General features: G+C 41.3%; 1 protein-coding gene across 1 annotated transcript in view; it reads left to right on the forward strand.

The window, feature by feature from the left end:
* The window catches only part of PIGL (phosphatidylinositol glycan anchor biosynthesis class L), an 879,462-nt gene that overhangs the window by 791,493 nt on the left and 70,557 nt on the right, over positions 1 to 17,412 (forward strand). The window contains exon 6 of the mRNA XM_044054521.1: positions 5,441 to 5,574. Coding sequence (XP_043910456.1) covers positions 5,441 to 5,574 — 134 coding nt within the window. The remainder of the gene's footprint in view (positions 1 to 5,440; positions 5,575 to 17,412) is intronic.

Raw genomic sequence — 17,412 nt, forward strand, 5'->3', positions numbered from 1 at the left:
TGCCCATTGATTTTTTGGCAGGTCTGGCCAACCATTTGTCCTTGGCAGGGTATGGAAATGAAACTTGTAGCCTTGTGACACTATGTCTAGAACTCATTTGTCCTGGGTTATAATGTGCCAATTTTGAAATAAAAGTGCTTGTTTTCCCACTAAGGGTGCTGCCAGAAGATAAGTGCTTGGCGCAGGCAGGGGGGGAAGTCATTGGTACTGTTTCCTGTATGATTGTGATTTGTCCTCTCCACCTTTGGAGGTAGAAGCACTCCACTGCTTAGACCTGTAGGATCCTTGCGGCTGTGATCTGCCTCTAGGGCATCTGGATCTGCCCCTAGGGCATCTGGATCTGCCCCTTTGAGGTCTGTCTGAGACTGGAAAGGACCAATTCTTTGTAGGCCAGTGTCTGCTAAATCTAGGTGGCTGTACCTGTAAGAAATCCTTGACCGTTTGCTTAGATTTAGCTTTGTCCTCCATTTTCTTTAGCACCTCTTCCGCCTTAACACCAAACAAGGTATCATGTTGTAAAGGAGCATCTAATAATTTTGCTTTAACATAGTCAGGAAGATTTTGTTCCTTTAACCAAGCATGCCTCCTGATGACAGAACCCGTAACAGCGGCCCTGCAGGAGGCCTCCAGAGAATCAAACCCACATTGCAAAGTATGCTCTCCAACTTGTTCAGCTGCATGCAGTAAACCCTGCATTTCTTTGTTTTCTGCACATTCAGAATTTGCCATCATTTCTGTTTAAGCAGAGTCATGATATATTGCTGATATTTGAGCATATGAAACAGGCAATTTAAGGCCCTTATAGCCAAAGTAGTAGATGTGCAAATCTTTTTTCCCCTCTATCCAGAGCCCTGGAATCCCTGTCAGAGGGGGTAGGATTTTTTTGCAGTAGAAGTCTTGACCCCTTTTGGACCCTGAGAAATAGTTTCTGGGTCTGCAGAAGGGTTTTTGAAAAGGAATTTATGAGAGTCAGGGACCCTGTAGTATCTGTCCAGCTTAACAGGAGCTGGAGGTAAAGAGTCGGGGGTTAGACTAGACTCCGAGAACACATCATCTACAATGTCCAACACAGGTGGAATAGCTAGAGGCCTGTGTTGAGGTAGTAAAAGGAAGTCTCTGAGCCTTTTCTTAGATTCTGAAAAATCTTGGCTCTCCCAGTGGAAGTGCTCCCTCATGGTATGCAAGGTTTCCCCAAAAGAGTAGTCCTCAGGAGGAGAAGCTGAAGGAATTGATTCTTCAGCATCAGAATCCTCATAGGGTGGAAGAGAACATTCCTGATCAGAAGAGGAATCAGAAGAAATGGAAACCTGATCTGAAGATTCATAGTCTGTCTCTTGCCTAGGCCTCTTAGGAGGGGAATGGGAACCCCTGATCAAGGTAATTAAGTCTTCGGCCATTTTGAGCATCTGTTTTTTGGGCATGGAGGCCTGTTATTGTGACTGGTGAACTTGTTTCTTTGCCTTTAAAGGTGTCTTAGTCTTTGAAATCGGTTTAATATATAATTGTTTAAGTCTGAATACACCCTCAGAAGCTGATGCCTGCTCAGCGTCTCCGGACCCATCTAAGGGAATAGTCTCCGAGGCTCCAATACATTGAGTTTCCTGTGGTCTGGCCGACTCCATGTGGGAGTCGGTAGCGGCCTGCAACTCTAAAGTAGCAGGCATCAAGGGCTGCGAAAGCACCTCACTGAGAACCGGCGACTTGCTTAGGAGAAGCTTCGTCGTCGGTTTTGGACCTCAGTTGCCTGTCCTTTTCTTTTTCTTTGCGTTTTTTGTGAACTCCGGTAGTCAGATGGCTATTCGACGACATTGTATAATTAAATCTTCGCCCAAAATAGCTTAATGCAAAATCGTACCGACGCTTAATAGTGCATTGATTAAATCTAGCACAAAACCGACAACTAGCAATGTCGTGGTCAGGCCCTAGGCAAGGAATAGAGTAAGAATGAAAGTCCTTATGAGGTATTTGCTTCCCATAAGAAATACAATTATTAAATTTTTCTGACATCGGACTGGAGCAAGAAAAAAGTTTCCCCAACAGGATACTTAGCTTTAAATGAAGACTTCGGATCCGAAACTCAAACACGAAAATCTCAGGAGTCGGCCGACCGGCACTTGCGAACTGCTTCTGCTTCGGGCATCGCGCGGCAAGAAAGACTAAATAAAATGGCGTCGGCTGCATCTTTTATACCCCTGACGACCTGACGTCAGGGAAGAGGCAACAGCAGCCGACGCAGGACCCAAGTCTTTGGAATTCAGGCCGACTGAGGGCAACCTGCCAGCAAGATAACCCAAATGTAATGACTGCAACAGTGAAACACGAAGTACATCTGGAAGCATGCAATAAATTATTGAACTGGGAATATTTCCTGTAAACATTACTACAAAGTGTACCATCCTCCAATACTTTAACCGCAACATCCAAAAAGGTGATGGTCTCCAGATGGTAATTAAGTGTAAATTGAATCCCCATTTGTTTTCATTGAGATACTCCACAAACTCCCTCAAATATTGCTCATCTGAACACCAGATTAGCCAGCAATCATCTAAGTAGCGGCACCAGATGTCAATCTCCCCAAGATATAAATTGTGACTGGCATCATATATTAAGTAGTGTTCCACAAAACCCATGAACAAATCCGCATAAATAGGAGCGAAAGATGCTCCCATTGCAGTACCCTTCAGTTGTAAGTAGCATACATTGTCAAAATAAAAGACATTTTTGTCAGCACATGTTCTGTTAGACATTGGAGGAATGTGTTAAATCCTGGTGAGTATACGGAAATTCTTGAGAGCTAAAACTCCAATGCCAGTAGACCTGCCCAGTGTGGAATATTTGTATATAATGCACTAACATCTAACGTGCATAATAACCAACCCTTTTCTAACTACATGTTATCTGTTATGTTCAAACATTGTGTGGCATCCTGAATTCGTGCTCTTACATGTGCCTAAAGAGGTTTCAAATATTTTTTCAGATATTCTGACATAGGTTCTGTCAAGGATCCTCTCCCTGACACTATTGGTCTACCCGGAGGTTTATCATAATTTTTACGTATTTTGGGTAGCATGTAAAAGATTTGTCTGACTTGGCTTACCACAGTTAAGTGATGTTTATTCTACTTAGATACGATACCTTCTTCACAAGCCAAAGTAAGAAAATTATCTCTTTCCTGTTTGAAAATACTAACTGGGTCCAAGTCCAAGCACTGGTAGTATTGCTGATCTGAAAGTTGGCTGATAGCCTCATTATAGTACATATGCCAATCCCAAACTACCACTGCTCCCCCTTTGTCTGCTTGATTAATAACTACATCCTTATTTCTGCTCAATCTTTATAAAGCCATGCGTTCATCTTTTGTGATATTGTCCTGATTATACTCTGCATATTTAACATTGGAAAAGTGTAATTCCTTCAATACTAAAGTCTGAAAAATGGCTACATTTTTGTTCATAGGAGGTACAAATGTTGAAGTCCTAAACCTAAAGGTGTGTATACCTGCAGCACCAGGTTCAGAATTTTCAAAGTATAACTTCAGATTTAATTTACGGCAGAAAATAATATCTTGTGCAAAAGAATATTCTGACACCATAAATTTTGGAACATATCACATGAAGCTAATGTACAAATGTAAAAGAACAGACATCAGGAATCAGAGACATATACGTCTACTTTATACTCCCATCGTATTCCTAGGTTTCTTTGTCAAAAAAAAAAAAAAGAAGATTTAAATGGTTGTTTAAAGTTGTTACAGGAGGGGAAAAACAAGATTATTAGTTACCAGGGAAGAAAATAAAAGATAGCATGACTTACGTTGTGAGTTATGAGGTACCTAGAAGAAAGGTAACCTAAAAGTTTTTTTGTTACTTTAAATGAAGAAAAGGATGTTAAGAAAATCCTGATTTTTTTAATAATGGGAAACTGTATACTTGTTTGTTTGTCAGCTTTTCCCGGTTAGGGGTCGCCACAGCGGAACTCCAGTCCGCTAATGATTGGCAGTAGATTTTTATGGTGCCAAGTTGCCAGCCCGACGCCCAACCTGCAGCGAAGGCACGCCCATTCACGCATGTCTTTTGGAGGCCAATCGACCGTGGGGAGAACATGCAGACTCCACACAGAAGGCACTCCAGCCAAGAATCGAACAGGAGAACCTCTTGCTGTGAGGCAACAACGCAACCGCTGTACCACTGCGGCTTCTAATTATGGAAAAAAAATCAAAAATATTGGCGAATGGACCGTGTGCAGTAAATTTGCTTCGTCTATATTGGATGCATGTCAGTTATATCCTTTCAGACTTGATTTTTTTATTGTTCTACAGAGAAGGGTATGTCTAGTGTGAGAAATGTTTTCTCAGATTCTTTACCAATCATCTCTAACCAGTGTACTCTGCTGTAACCTGTTTAAATATATTTGGGTTTGAGATATCTGTTCTGTTTTGCATATGTTGTAAAGTAGTAGTGGGTGGCCGTTTTTGCATATTGTCTGAATGAGAGAGACTACAGAAGTACACTAAATGCGACCATTTTGGAAGGCCACATGAGTACACACTCCACCTAGTGAACAGGTGAGTAAGCTTTCCCGGAATCCTGAGCAGATGTTATTATTCACTGCAAATTTAGTTCAAGTTATAACAGAAAAGTGTTCTTTGAATCAGGTACAGTGCAAGTAAATATTAAGTACATAGTTAGATATTACACACAGAGATGCATAATCTGGCCAAAACCATGCTGCTTACTTTTTTCCAGATTTTCTTTTGTAGTATGTTTCTTATCTGATCTACTAGAACTTAAAAGTTTTCACTTCTGTCTGGTAACTCTAGTTTGAAATTAAGTCCCTTTCACTGGAGACCTCCTCTAGGCTAGAGGAGAATAACAAGCCAATGCCTTCTTGGGGGAAGTGAGATCTGTGTGTTCTGCTGTGGAGCTGGTCTCTAGTGGTGGTTGGCATGCAAGTGAAGGAACAGGTACTGTAACAGGCTGCCAGGGCAGTGCTTAGAGCTCATTGAACTCACTTTGTCTGAAACTGCGAGACTGACCCAAAGAAAACGGATGACTCGGAACACCTTGAAAGTTAGATCTGAGGTGATGGGAACATCAGGGTAATCAGCAGTCATCTAAAGGTGAAATGCAGTTTTAAGACACTAATAATATGGGTAAGAGTTGTGCAAGGATCATTGCTACAGGTTTTCAGATCCTGAGGAGACGTCTGTATGAGTTGACATAGTGTAAGGAATGTATTTGCAACTGGTGACTTTTTCCAATAGTTTTTTTTTTTTTTTTTTTTTTAATCATTACTCATAAGTGTTTCTTTAAAAAAAATAATCAAACTTGGTGTATGATGTTAGGAAGTAAAGGGATTATTAGACCAAGTTTACTTATAAAAACAATCTGTACAGTGTCTCATATGTCGTTTCTTTCTTTCTTTTTTCTTTCCTAAACAGGGTGCTGTGTTCTTACTTTGGAAACCATAAATATTTTAAGGAAGTATATATCCTTCTTTGATCTGCCACTCAGCTGGCTTCATAGTGAGGAGATCTTTTTTGCCCTAACTCTAAAGGAGTACATTAAAGTCAAGGTAAGAGGCATCAGCACTGTGAACTCTTCCTACAGTGCTTCATAATGCATCTACTGTTTGGACTTGACCTCTATGAAAGCCTGAAATCAGACTAATTGTTTTCGAAGGAAGTCTTACAGTTTGGATTGTGCGTTTTGGGTTAGCTAGTCAGAGTGTTTGTCTTGTTATTCTGGAGGTGTTTTTTGCAGTGATCAAGAATTCGGTATGTGTATTTTATGGCTACTGTTTTTAAACTTGGATGGTATGGATAATGTCAAAATATTGGGGTCTGTATAAGTTATATATTAGCTTTTTAAAGTATATAGACCTGTTGTTTACCTCTGCCAAGTTGTTTTTTTCTGTAGGGTACAAACTCCAAAGCTCACTTCTGGTAAACGTCTGAAATTTAGGGTTCAAATGTCTGCCATTGTTTAGAATGGATTCTATTAACTCAGTAATTGCATTTGTATTAGTCAATTTTTTACCTTCTTCAAGTGATTCACCCTTGTTTGAATATTCATCTTACTGCTCAGATGAAACAAAAGGGTTTATATTTTTTCTGTATAGGCCTCTTTAGTGAGCCACTCATGAGGCCTTACCTTGTCACCCCCATCTGATAAAACAGCAGTGTCTGCCTATAAATGCAGACTCCATTTTATTTCATATTCTGCAGAGTGGGGTGTCCAGATCCAAGAAATCTTCTTCAATTATGAGTAATTTTCCAAAAGTTTATTAAAAAACACTTTCTTAAAAATAAAAACTGTAGTGGTTAAGCGCTTTCATCTATCGTATAGACTTCATCAGAACACCAATTTGTATGACATGATGGTTTAAATAGTAAAATTAACCAATCAGCTCCATAAACTAATCAAATAATTAATACATAACTTCGTCCTCTTAAAGTGCAAATGCTAAATAAAATGTGTATGAATAAATCGTATATGTAGTTGCAACATATACATCAATACCTTTCACAATTTGATTAAGTAACATGTAAACCTAATAAATAATAATAAATAGTAAAATCACACTTTAGATTCCAGAATGGCCTTGATGGATATACCGTCATTTATGCCAGGATGTACCGTGGAGTTTAATAGTATTTGCCATCTAGATTCTCTCTCATTTAATTTCTTAGTAATAGATCTCCCTCTAGGATTTCCTCTCACCTGCTCTAGTATGGCAAATTTAAATTCATCACATCCAGGACTTTTGACCAAATGTCTGTATAAAGCGTTAGTTTCGTCTTTTTTCCTTATACAATAAAAATGATCATATATCCTGCTCCTCAGAACATGAACATTTTGTACATTTGGCCAGGTATACCACATGTTGTGTGCGACAGTTGCCATTCTGGAAGGTTAAAAAAAGACTGACTAATGTTGTCCAATTTTAGCGTGGCTACTTCCATGATTGCATAGCACTGATTATAATTACCACCCCCTCCCTAACTCCATTCTTTGTATTATTGATCTTCATCTCAAATTTATTCTTAAGGTTAAAACCTGTTTTATAAACAAAAAAATGATTGCTCTCCTATTAACTTGTAAATATTGTCTTCGGATTTCAAGATGTTCCAATTGCCTGTAATTACATTACGAATATCCTTAGCAAAATTTCCATACTGTACTATACATGCCTGTTGGAATTGATTCTGATTCTCTGAGGCTCCAATACCATTATTCTGTAAATTCACAGTCCCCCTTCCTAAGAGTGGTGTATATTTTTTACCCCATTCATCCTTTGCATATTTTACAGTACTTTCTATAAGGTTGCTGGGATGTAACCCCTTTTGGAGAACATATTTCCAATAAAGTCAAGTTCTTTAATCATATCGTTAAACTCAGAAGTCATTCTTGCTGCCCTAATGCATTGTCCCTTAATGATACTGGCCTTTTGCTTGTAGGGATGACAGCTAGAATACTCCGTAAGTATGTGTTACTAAACATACTTTTTCTGTGTATTTTGGAACCAAAGTGATCATTCTCTATATAAATAAATGTGTCCAAGTAGGAAATGCCCTTAATGTCACATTTGTAAGTGAATTTTAAATATTCACTAGACTTGTTTAAATAGTCCATAAATACCTCCAATTCTTGCTTGGATCCATTCCATAAAATAAAAATGTCGAATAAAAAATGGACATAACACTTGATTACCGTGTTCCACTTACTTTGAAACACACATTCCTCTTCCCAGTTGAGTAATACTAAGTTACTAAAAATGGGTGCACAAGCTGCACCCATTGCTACCCCATTACATTGTCTGTAATATTCTCCTTCGTAAAAAATGTAATTATATTTTAAAACTGCTTTCATGAATTCTAAAATTAGAAGAATCCAATATTCTAGCTGTCATCCCTACAAGCAAAAGGCCAGTATCATTAAGGGACAATGCATTAGGGCAGCAAGAATGACTTCTGAGTTTAACGATATGATTAAAGAACTTGACTTTATTGAAAATATGTTCTCCAAAAGGGGTTACCCCAGCAACCTTATAGAAAGTACTATAAAGTATGTAAAGGACGAATGGGGTAACAAATATACACCACTCTTAGGAAGGGGGACTGTGAATTTACAGAATAATGGTATTGGAGCCTCAGAGAATCAGAATCAATTCCAATGGGCATGTATAGTACAGTATGGAAATTTTGCTAAGGATATTCATAATGTAATTACACGCAATTGGAACATCTTGAAATCCGAAGACAATATTTACAAGTTAATAGGGAAGCAACCATTTTTGTTTATAAAACAGGTTTTAACCTTAAGAATAAATTTGAGATGAAGATCAATAATGCAAAGAATGGAGTTAGGGAGGGGGTGGTAATTATAATCAGTGCTATGCAATCATGGAAGTAGCCACGCTAAAATTGAACAACATTAGTCAGTCTATTTTTAACCTTCCAGAATGGCAGCTGTCGCACACAACATGTGGTATACCTGGCCAAATGTACAAAATGGTCCTGATGTTCTTCATCTCACATTGCTGCAGTTCTTACACTTGGGTAGTCCGCTGTCCTCGGTCGGCCCGAATATCAAAGTATTAGGCTGACGTCGGTCAAGGCGCTCAAGACTGACATCAGGACGTCAGGGTATAAATGCGCATGACCGACGTCATATCCTCAGTCTTTTTTGCCGCATGGTCCGATGCAGAAGCAGCGTTGCAAGTGCCGTTCGGCGTTCTGAAATTTTTCGAATTCGGAGTTTCAGACCGAGTCAAAGTTGGCTAAGTACCCCGTTGGGGAATATTTTAGTTTTTTCTTGCCTCAGTGGTTTACCGGATGTCAGAAAAAGTGAATAACTGTATTTCTTGTGGGAAGCAGATACCGCATAGGGACTATCATACTTTGTGTATTCCTTGTTTGGGGCCTGAGCACGACGTTGTTGGGTGTCGCTTTTGTGCTAGGTTCAATAAGCGCACTATTAAGCAAAGGTTAGATTGTGCCAGGTTGGTCTTCGGGAAGCGGTGCAATTATAATATGCCGTCGGATGCTCCGGCGCCCGCTTCAAGAAGCGCAAAGACAAAGCAGCTAAACCCAGGCAAGAAGAGTCGTCCGTGCGGATGCCGGTTCTTTAGAGGCGCCAGTGGAACCGTGGTTCCGGAGGCTTCTCTGGAGTCCCAGGGGGAGACTTTGATATTGCAGGATGTGGCCTCTCAGGAGGCAGGTCAGGCTGAAGGGGCTTCTCAGGTTACTGTACTCCCCTCCCTTCCTAGGGTGGTTAGGCCCTCTCCTTCTGTTTCCAAGGCTTCTCCCAGAGGCAGGCCAGGTTTAGCTTCTATTGGTGTCACTCCTAGTTCTACAGGATCTGTGCCCAAGAAGCACATGCTTAAAATGGCAGAAGATTTAATTACTTTGATTAGAGGTTCTTTGCCCCTCCTGATAAGAGGCCTAGGGTGGAACCAGAGTTGGGGAGTTTTGAGCAGGCTTCGGATGTTTCAGAGTCTTCGGCTGAAGACTTGCAGGAGTACTCTCCTTATTCTGATTCTGATGCAGATGATTCGACTCCTTCTGCTTCTCCTCCAGAGGATTTTTCTTTTCAGAGACTCTTCATTCCATGAGGGAACATTTTAAGTGGGAAGGTCAGGACTTCTCTGATTCCAGGAAAAGGCTTAGGGAATTTTTGCTTTTACCCCAGCATAGGCCTTTGGCTATACCACCTGTTCTGGATGTTGTGGAAGATGTGTTTGCAGAGGCTTCACTTAATCCTGATTCTTTGCCTCCTGCTCCTGTTAAACCGGATAGGTATTACAGGGTGCCTGAGGCTCATAAATATCTTTATAAGAGTCCTAGGGCGGACCCAGAAACTGTTAGTCAGGGACCTAAGGGTGTCAAGGCCTCTGTTGTAAAAAATCCGGTTCCTCCAGATAAAGAGGCCAGAGCTTTGGATAGATGGGGAAAGAAAGTCTATACTTCTTCCACCTTAGCTATGAGGGCTTTGAATTGCCAGTTTCACATGTTGAAATATCAAAACTATCTTCTTTCTCAATTGAAGTGTAAGGTAGATGCTCTGGCGGAAGGCATTGAGTGTAAAGAATTACAAGATTTGGTACATGTCTCTGAACAGGTGGGTAAGCATTCTTTACAATGTGGTTTTGATGCTGTACAGGCCTCGTCTAGGGTGGCTGCCACTGGATCATGGTTCACCTGTGGAGTCAGTCTTGAAGAAAATGGAAGACAAGGCTAAGTCTATGCAGGCTGTTAAAGATTTTTTGCAAGTTCAGCCTCCGAAGTTTAGTAGGAATTGGCCTGCTAAGGGGTGGACGTACCCTTCTTATGATTCACAGTCTAGGGGTAGATCTAGACGTGGTAGGGGCAGAGCTCAGAGCTCCTTCAGACCTAGAACAGGGAGTTCACCTGCACAATCTTCGGGTGAGGGCAGGGGCCAGTCCTTTCGTAAACAGGCCCAATGACCTACCTTTTCAGCTGCCAGATCCTTCTTGCCTGGCAGCACCTTTGGGAGGAAGGTTGGCACTCTTCAAGGAAAATTGGAGTTTGATTACCCAAGACAGATGGGTATTGGATATCATACACCAAGGTTACAAGTTTTATTTCCATACCTTGCCTCCTTTCAAAGGCATGCCGGACGTTCCTCCTCAGCAAAGACTAGAGGCTCACAAACAAATTTCTCTGCTACTTCAAATAGGGGCCATACAACCGGTCCCTCTGCCAGAAGTGGGCCTAGGATTTTATTCTCGCCTGTTCCTAGTACCAAAGAAGGGGAACACGTGGAGACCAATTTTGGATTTATCTATCCTCAACACTTATCTGGACATTCCCAAGTTCAAAATGTTGACGTTACAACAGCTTTTACCTCTGCTGGGCAAAGATCACTGGATGGTGACTGGATCTCAAGGAGGCTTACCTTCATGTTCCTATCAGGCTAAGTTGCAGGAAGTATCTGCGTTTTCGGGCTGGGACTTCTCATTATCAGTTCTCTGCATTGCCCTTTGGCTTATCTACTGCGCCCAGAGTGTTCACGAAGGTTCTGGCTCCAGTGATAGCTTTCTTCAGGCTAAGAGGAATACAGATCTATCCTTATTTGGACGATTGCCTGATCCTGGCCCAAGGAAAGGACGAACTTCTTCATCATTTACAATATGTAATAGCAGTGCTAAGATGCCTGGGGTATTCTGTGAACGAAATAAAGTCCAGTCTAGTACCCTCTCAGGACATGTGCTTTCTGGGTGTGAGACTGAATACAGCATCCCAGATGGCCTTTTGACCCCGGACAAACAAAAGAATCTTTCTTTACTTCCATCAGTTGTCTCATCAGTCCAGGCTGACTGCAAGGACAGTCCTTCAAGCCTTGGGGTTCATGGCATCTTGTATTCTGGTGCTTCCCAATGCCAAACTGCATATGAGGAAGCTACAATGGTATCTCAAAAATGTATGGACACAGCACTGCCAATATATGGACACTGTCATTCAGATAATACCTTGCATTCAAAAGGAATTTTTGTGGTGGGCTCAGGAATGTCACCTAAACAAGGGACTCTCTGTGACCCGGCCAGAGGCGAGTCAGATTCTAACGACGGATGCCTCAGACAAAGCTTGGGGAGCTCATCTAAATGGAAAGTGGGTACAAGACACGTGGCCTGCCAGACTTCAACATCTACATATCAACTTGAAGGAGATGTTAGCAGTCCAATTTGCATTAATAGCTTTCAAGGATTTACTTCTTCCAGGGCAGGTGTTGGTTCTAACAGACAACACAACTGTCATGTGGTACATCAACAAGCAAGGGGGAACACATTCTTATCCTCTATGCAGACAAGCAATGATTTTGTGGGAGACTGCTCTCAGTTTACAGCTAAATCTTCAGGCAAGGTTTCTGCCGGGAGCACAGAACTCCTTAGCAGATGTGTTGAGCAGACAAATTATGGATCCCCACGAGTGGAAATTGGATCCTCATGTATTTCAGAAATTGACAGTGTTATGGGGAACTCCAGACATAGATCTGTTCGCTTCTCCACTAAACTACCAGCTGCCAAAGTTTTGCACAAAAGGTTTCATCCCACAGCTTGGAAAGTGGATGCTCTTTCATTCAATTGGAGCAATCTTCATGTGTATACCTTTCCACCTCTGCCTCTCCTCCCAAAGGTACTCCTGAAGGTCAGACAGGACAAGCCAAAGATGATTTTAATAGCTCCAGATTGGCCTCGACAGCACTGGTACCCATTACTGAGAAGTCTGGTGCAGGAGCCTCCATGGCCTTTGCCTTCAATTCCACACCTGCTGTCTCAGGAGAACAGTCATTTACTCAATGTCAAACTTCACTCTCTTCACCTAACAGCCTGGCATATTCTGTTTTAAACCCTGGAGGGTCTCAGCTTCCACAGCAAGTTTTGAATGTTATTTTGGAGGCCAGAAGGCCTAGTACAAGGAAAGTGTACGCAGATAAATGGAAGAGATTTTTATTTTGGAGTACAGCAAAGGAATTTGATGTTTCTAAGCCTAATTTAGGTGTGGCTCTTCAATATCTTACTGAGTTACTGGACAAAGGGTTGTCCTTCTCTTCTATTAAGGTTCATGCTGCAGCAATTTCTGCTCACTATGACTGTGACCCACCATTGTTTTCTCATCCTTTGTTTAAGCAATTCCTTAGAGGGGCAAAGAATATAAGACCCCACGAGAGCTCCTACTCCTGCTTGGGATCTCAATTTTGTGTTGGAGAAACTCACTCTACAACCTTTTGAGCCTGCAGCTACTGCCGAGTTGAAATATTTATCATGGAAGACTGCTTTTTTGTTGGCCATTACCTCTGCGAGAAGGGTTTCTGAATTGCAGGCCCTTATGGCAGTTGAGCCTTTCTTAATTTTCCATAAGGATAGGGTATCTTTGCGTACTAATCCTTCTTTTATGCCTAAAGTGGTTTCTAGTGTGGCTTTAAACCAAACTATTCATTTGCCTACTTTTTATGCAAACCCCCAAAATAAAGGGGAAAAGATTTTGCACACTTTGGATATACACAGGCAGTTGCGATACTATTTGAACAGAACTAAAGGGTTCAGGCAGTCTCAGCAGTTATTTGTTTCATTTGCTTTGGGTTCTCAGGGCAAGCCTGTGTCAAAACAAACTATTTCTAAGTGGATTGGGTTTTGTATTGCTTTCTGTTATTCCCATCATGGTAAGGAGATTCCAGCTGGGATTAGGCCTCATTCCACTAGGGCTACTGCCAATTCTACAGCTTTTTTAAGGGGGGTGGCAACTAAAGATATTTTGGAGGCAGCTACTTGGAGTTCAGTGCATACTTTCTCTAAGCATTACCACCTTCCACTTTACTCTAAATCTAGGGCTGGTTTTGCCACTGCAATTTTACAGGGCATTTTGGCAGCTCCTACTGCTTTATAGTTTTGCCATCCTCCCTTACCTCTGCTTTGGGATTCTACCCAAGTGTAAGGACTGCAGCAATGTGAGATGAAGAACATAGTACAGTTTTGTACCTACCATAAATGTAGATGTTCGAAGATCCACATTGCTGCAGTCCAATTTCCTCCTCCTTCCCTCTGTAGTTAGAGGCGGTTGTGTGGTTTGGGTTTTGAATATTGTGGATATTGTATATATTGTACATATGATTAGTGCAAGGGTGGTTGGTTGTTTTTTGCTGTCTTTTGGTTTTGACCTTTCTTTTTAGGGTCTTCTGACATCTGGGGCAAGAAAAGACTGAGGATATGACGTCGGTCATGCGCATTTATACCCTGACGTCCTGATGTCAGTCTTCAGCGCCTTGACCGACGTCAGCCTAATACTTTGATATTCGGGCCGACCAAGGACAGCGGAAGGCAAGTTTAAGGACTGCAGCAATGTGGATCTTCGAACATCTCCATTTATGGTAGGTACAAAACTGTACTTTTCTACGTAGGAAAAACCGATAGATGAGCAGCTATATAGGTTCTTCACAGTTGATTACCCTAGAATACCTTACATCAAAGGGTTGCCCAAAATACGTAAATGTTTGGACAAACCACCACTAACACCAACTGTAGATGAAGGGGGCTGGGTTACAGAGCCCCTTTCGATATATGTGGAGAGTAAATTAGGACCTATAGTAAGGCAGCTTCCCACCATTTTGAAAGATACGTCCCATTTTTTAAAAGATCTGAGGGGATTAAATGAAACACCAGGGCTAAGTAGTTGCTATATGGTCACCCTTGTACAAAGTCTGTTCACTTGTACATCCAATGAGTATGGGGTTGAGGCAATAAGAAGTGAATTGAAAGAAATGGGGAGCAGCGATACAAATGAAATTATGTTGATCGGCACATTATTAGATTTAATATTATCTAACAGTATATTTGTATATGATAGCAATATATATTTACAAAAATGGGGGGTTGCCATAGGCACCCCCTGTGCAAACACATATGCGAACATGGTAGTTTATTATTGGGAAAAACAGTATTTATTTAATAGTGTGTACAGTAAATACATTAAGATGTACAGACGTTTTGTCGATGACACCTTTATGCTGTGGGAGGAGGAGCCATCACTATTGTTGGATTTCAGTAAGTACTTGGAATCTACAACGGACTTTTTGAGATTTACAACATCCTTCTCACTCATAGAAATAGACTTTTTAGATGTCTCTGTGTATAGAGACAGTTTGGGTAAAATCAATACCAGGCTCTTTAGAAAAGCCTGTTGGAAAAATAGTTTCTTAGTTTGTAACAGTATGCATCCTAAGCACATATTCCCAAATATTTTCAAAGGGCAATTAATTAGAGCTAGCAGTATATGCAATGTGCAAACTGATAAAGGGAAAGAAGTTAACTACTTGCACCAAGTATTTCTGGAGAGGGGGTATGATAAAACTGTGTTTCAAACTGTAAAGAATGAAACTGCTGCTCACAGTAAAGGAATTAATTCTATCAGTGTAAAGCCAGCAGTGAATGCAACTGTAAAAAGCAACCAAGCATAATGATAATTACATTTTGTACCAACTATGCTAGTGATACTAGCAAGGTTTGTGATATAATTAAGAACAACTGGCATTTCCTGATAACTGATAAGGAAACAGAAAATGTTATAGGTAGAGTACCCAGTTTTGCATATAAGAACAAGAGCAATTTAAAACAGTTACTTTGCAACGATCGGCTAAAGAATACTGTCTCCCCACTGAAGCTTGGAACATATCCTTGCAATAAGTGCAAAATGTGTCAATATGTTTCTTATGTACAGGAATTTAAACACCCTATTTTGTCCTATTTCAGCCTAGATTCTATGCTACTTGTAGAACAACTAGTTTAATATAAATGGCAACATGCATAGGATGTACATGTTTTTATATAGGGAAAAAGTACAGTTGTGTACACTTACCATAAATGTAGACGTTCGAGTGTATTCACTGTTGCAGTCATTACATTTGGGTAATCCTGCTGGCAGGTTGCTCTCAGTCGGCCTGAATTCCAAAGTTTTGGGTCCTGAGTCGGCTGTCATCGCCCCTTCCCTGACGTCAGGTCGTCAGGGGTATAAAAGAAGCAGCCGACGCCATTTTCTTTAGTTTTTCTTGCCACAGATGTCAGGTGCCCCCTAAAAGTGTAGCCAAACTATGTATATATAAAATTACATGCAGCAATATAAACTTTACCTTCATCCACAAGCAAATACACCACATAGGTTGTATAAATCAGAGAAGGAAAGATAGGTTCCATCAGAAGAAAAGGGGGGATGGCGGGTGGGTAACCTGGACTGCAACAGTGAATACACTCCAACATCTGCATTTATGTTAAGTGTACACAACTGTATTATGTTCTTCATGCTTCACTGTTGCAGTCATTACATTTGGGTAGATTCCCAAAGCTATGGTTGGGAGGCTGGAGCTAAACAGCATTAGGAGTGGCTAAGAGACCCTGCAGAACTGCAGTGGCAAAGCCTTCCCTGGATTTAGAGTAGAGTGGCAGATGATAGTGCTTTGTAAAGGTGTGCACTGAACTCAAGTAGCTGCCTCTAAAATGTCCTTGGTTGGTACTCCCCTGAGAAAGGCTGCTGAAGTGGCTGCAGCTCTGGTGGAATGTGGCCTAATGCCCTTAGGCACTGGCTTGCCATGGTATAAGTAGCAGAAATGAATGCAGTGACCTTTCCATTTTGAAATTGTCTGCTTTGAGATATCCTTTCCTTGTGATCCTGCAGCATATGCCACTTGTAATTGCTCTGTCTTTCTGAAAACTTTGGTTCTGTCCAAGTAGAATCTAAGCTGTCTGTGTACGTCCAAAGAATTTAGAATTCTTTCCCCCTTGTTCTGTGGATTTGGATAAAAAATTGGTAGATGAATGGTTTGGTTAAGAGCCACACTGGACACCACTTTAGGCATAAATGTTGGGTTTGTCCTCAGGGAGACCCTGTCCGGATAAAAAATGATAAAAGGTTCCACAGCCATGAGTGCCTGCAGCTCTGAAACTCGTCTTGCAGACGTTATTGCTAGGAGCAGAGCTGTTTTCCCCAAGATAAAAACTTTATATCAGCAGTAGCAGCTAGCTCAAAAGGAGGCAGGGTGAGTTTTTCCAAGACATAGTTGAGGTCCCATGCAGGCATTGGTGATCTCCTTGGAGGCCTTAAATGTTTGGCTCCTCTGAGGTACTGTTTTAATAAGGGATGAGAAAAGATTGGTGGCTCTGCATTGTAATGAGCCGAAATGGCAGAGGCATAAATTTTAATAGATGAGAAAGATAGGCCTTTGTCCAGCATCTCAGTTAAGCATTGTAAAATCTGAAGAATATTTGGCACAGCTGTATCTGTTCCTTGTGCCTGGTTCCAAGCACAGAATCTCTTCCATTTTCCAGCATAAGATTTTCTAGTACTAGGCCTTCTGGCTTCCAAAATGACATCCATCACAGCTTTGCTGAGAGGTGTGTTTTGTATGGCTACATTATCTGCCATGCTGCCAGGTTTAAAGTCATGAGTTGGCTGTGCAGGATCTGATTGTTTTGCTGGGACAGTTGATGCGGTACTTGAGGTAATGTCCAAGCTGGGCATTGAGACAAGCTCCTTAATATTGGGTACCAGTGCTGGCGGGGCCAGTCTGGTGCAATCAGTATCATCTTTGGCTTCTCTTGTCTGACCTTTAGGAGTACCTTGGGGAGGAGAGGCAGAGGAGGAAAGGCATATACTGATAGGTCTTTCCAGCTGAAGGATAGGGCGTCCACTTTCCATGCTTGTCTGTGATAAATCCTTGTGCAAAATCTCTTTTATTGGTAGTTGTGAGGGGAGGCAAATAGATCTATGCCCGGGCATCCCCATTTCCTTGTTATCATGCTGAAGACTTGTGGATCCAGCTGCCACTCGTGGGAATCCATGAGATTTCTGCTTAGTTCGTCTGCCAGAGTATTTTTCCTTCCTGGCAGGAATTGTGCCTGCAG

Source organism: Protopterus annectens, chromosome 13.part0 (genome assembly GCF_019279795.1).
Source record: "Protopterus annectens isolate FY-2018-M chromosome 13.part0, PAN1.0, whole genome shotgun sequence".
Taxonomy (NCBI): Eukaryota; Metazoa; Chordata; order Ceratodontiformes; family Protopteridae; genus Protopterus; species Protopterus annectens.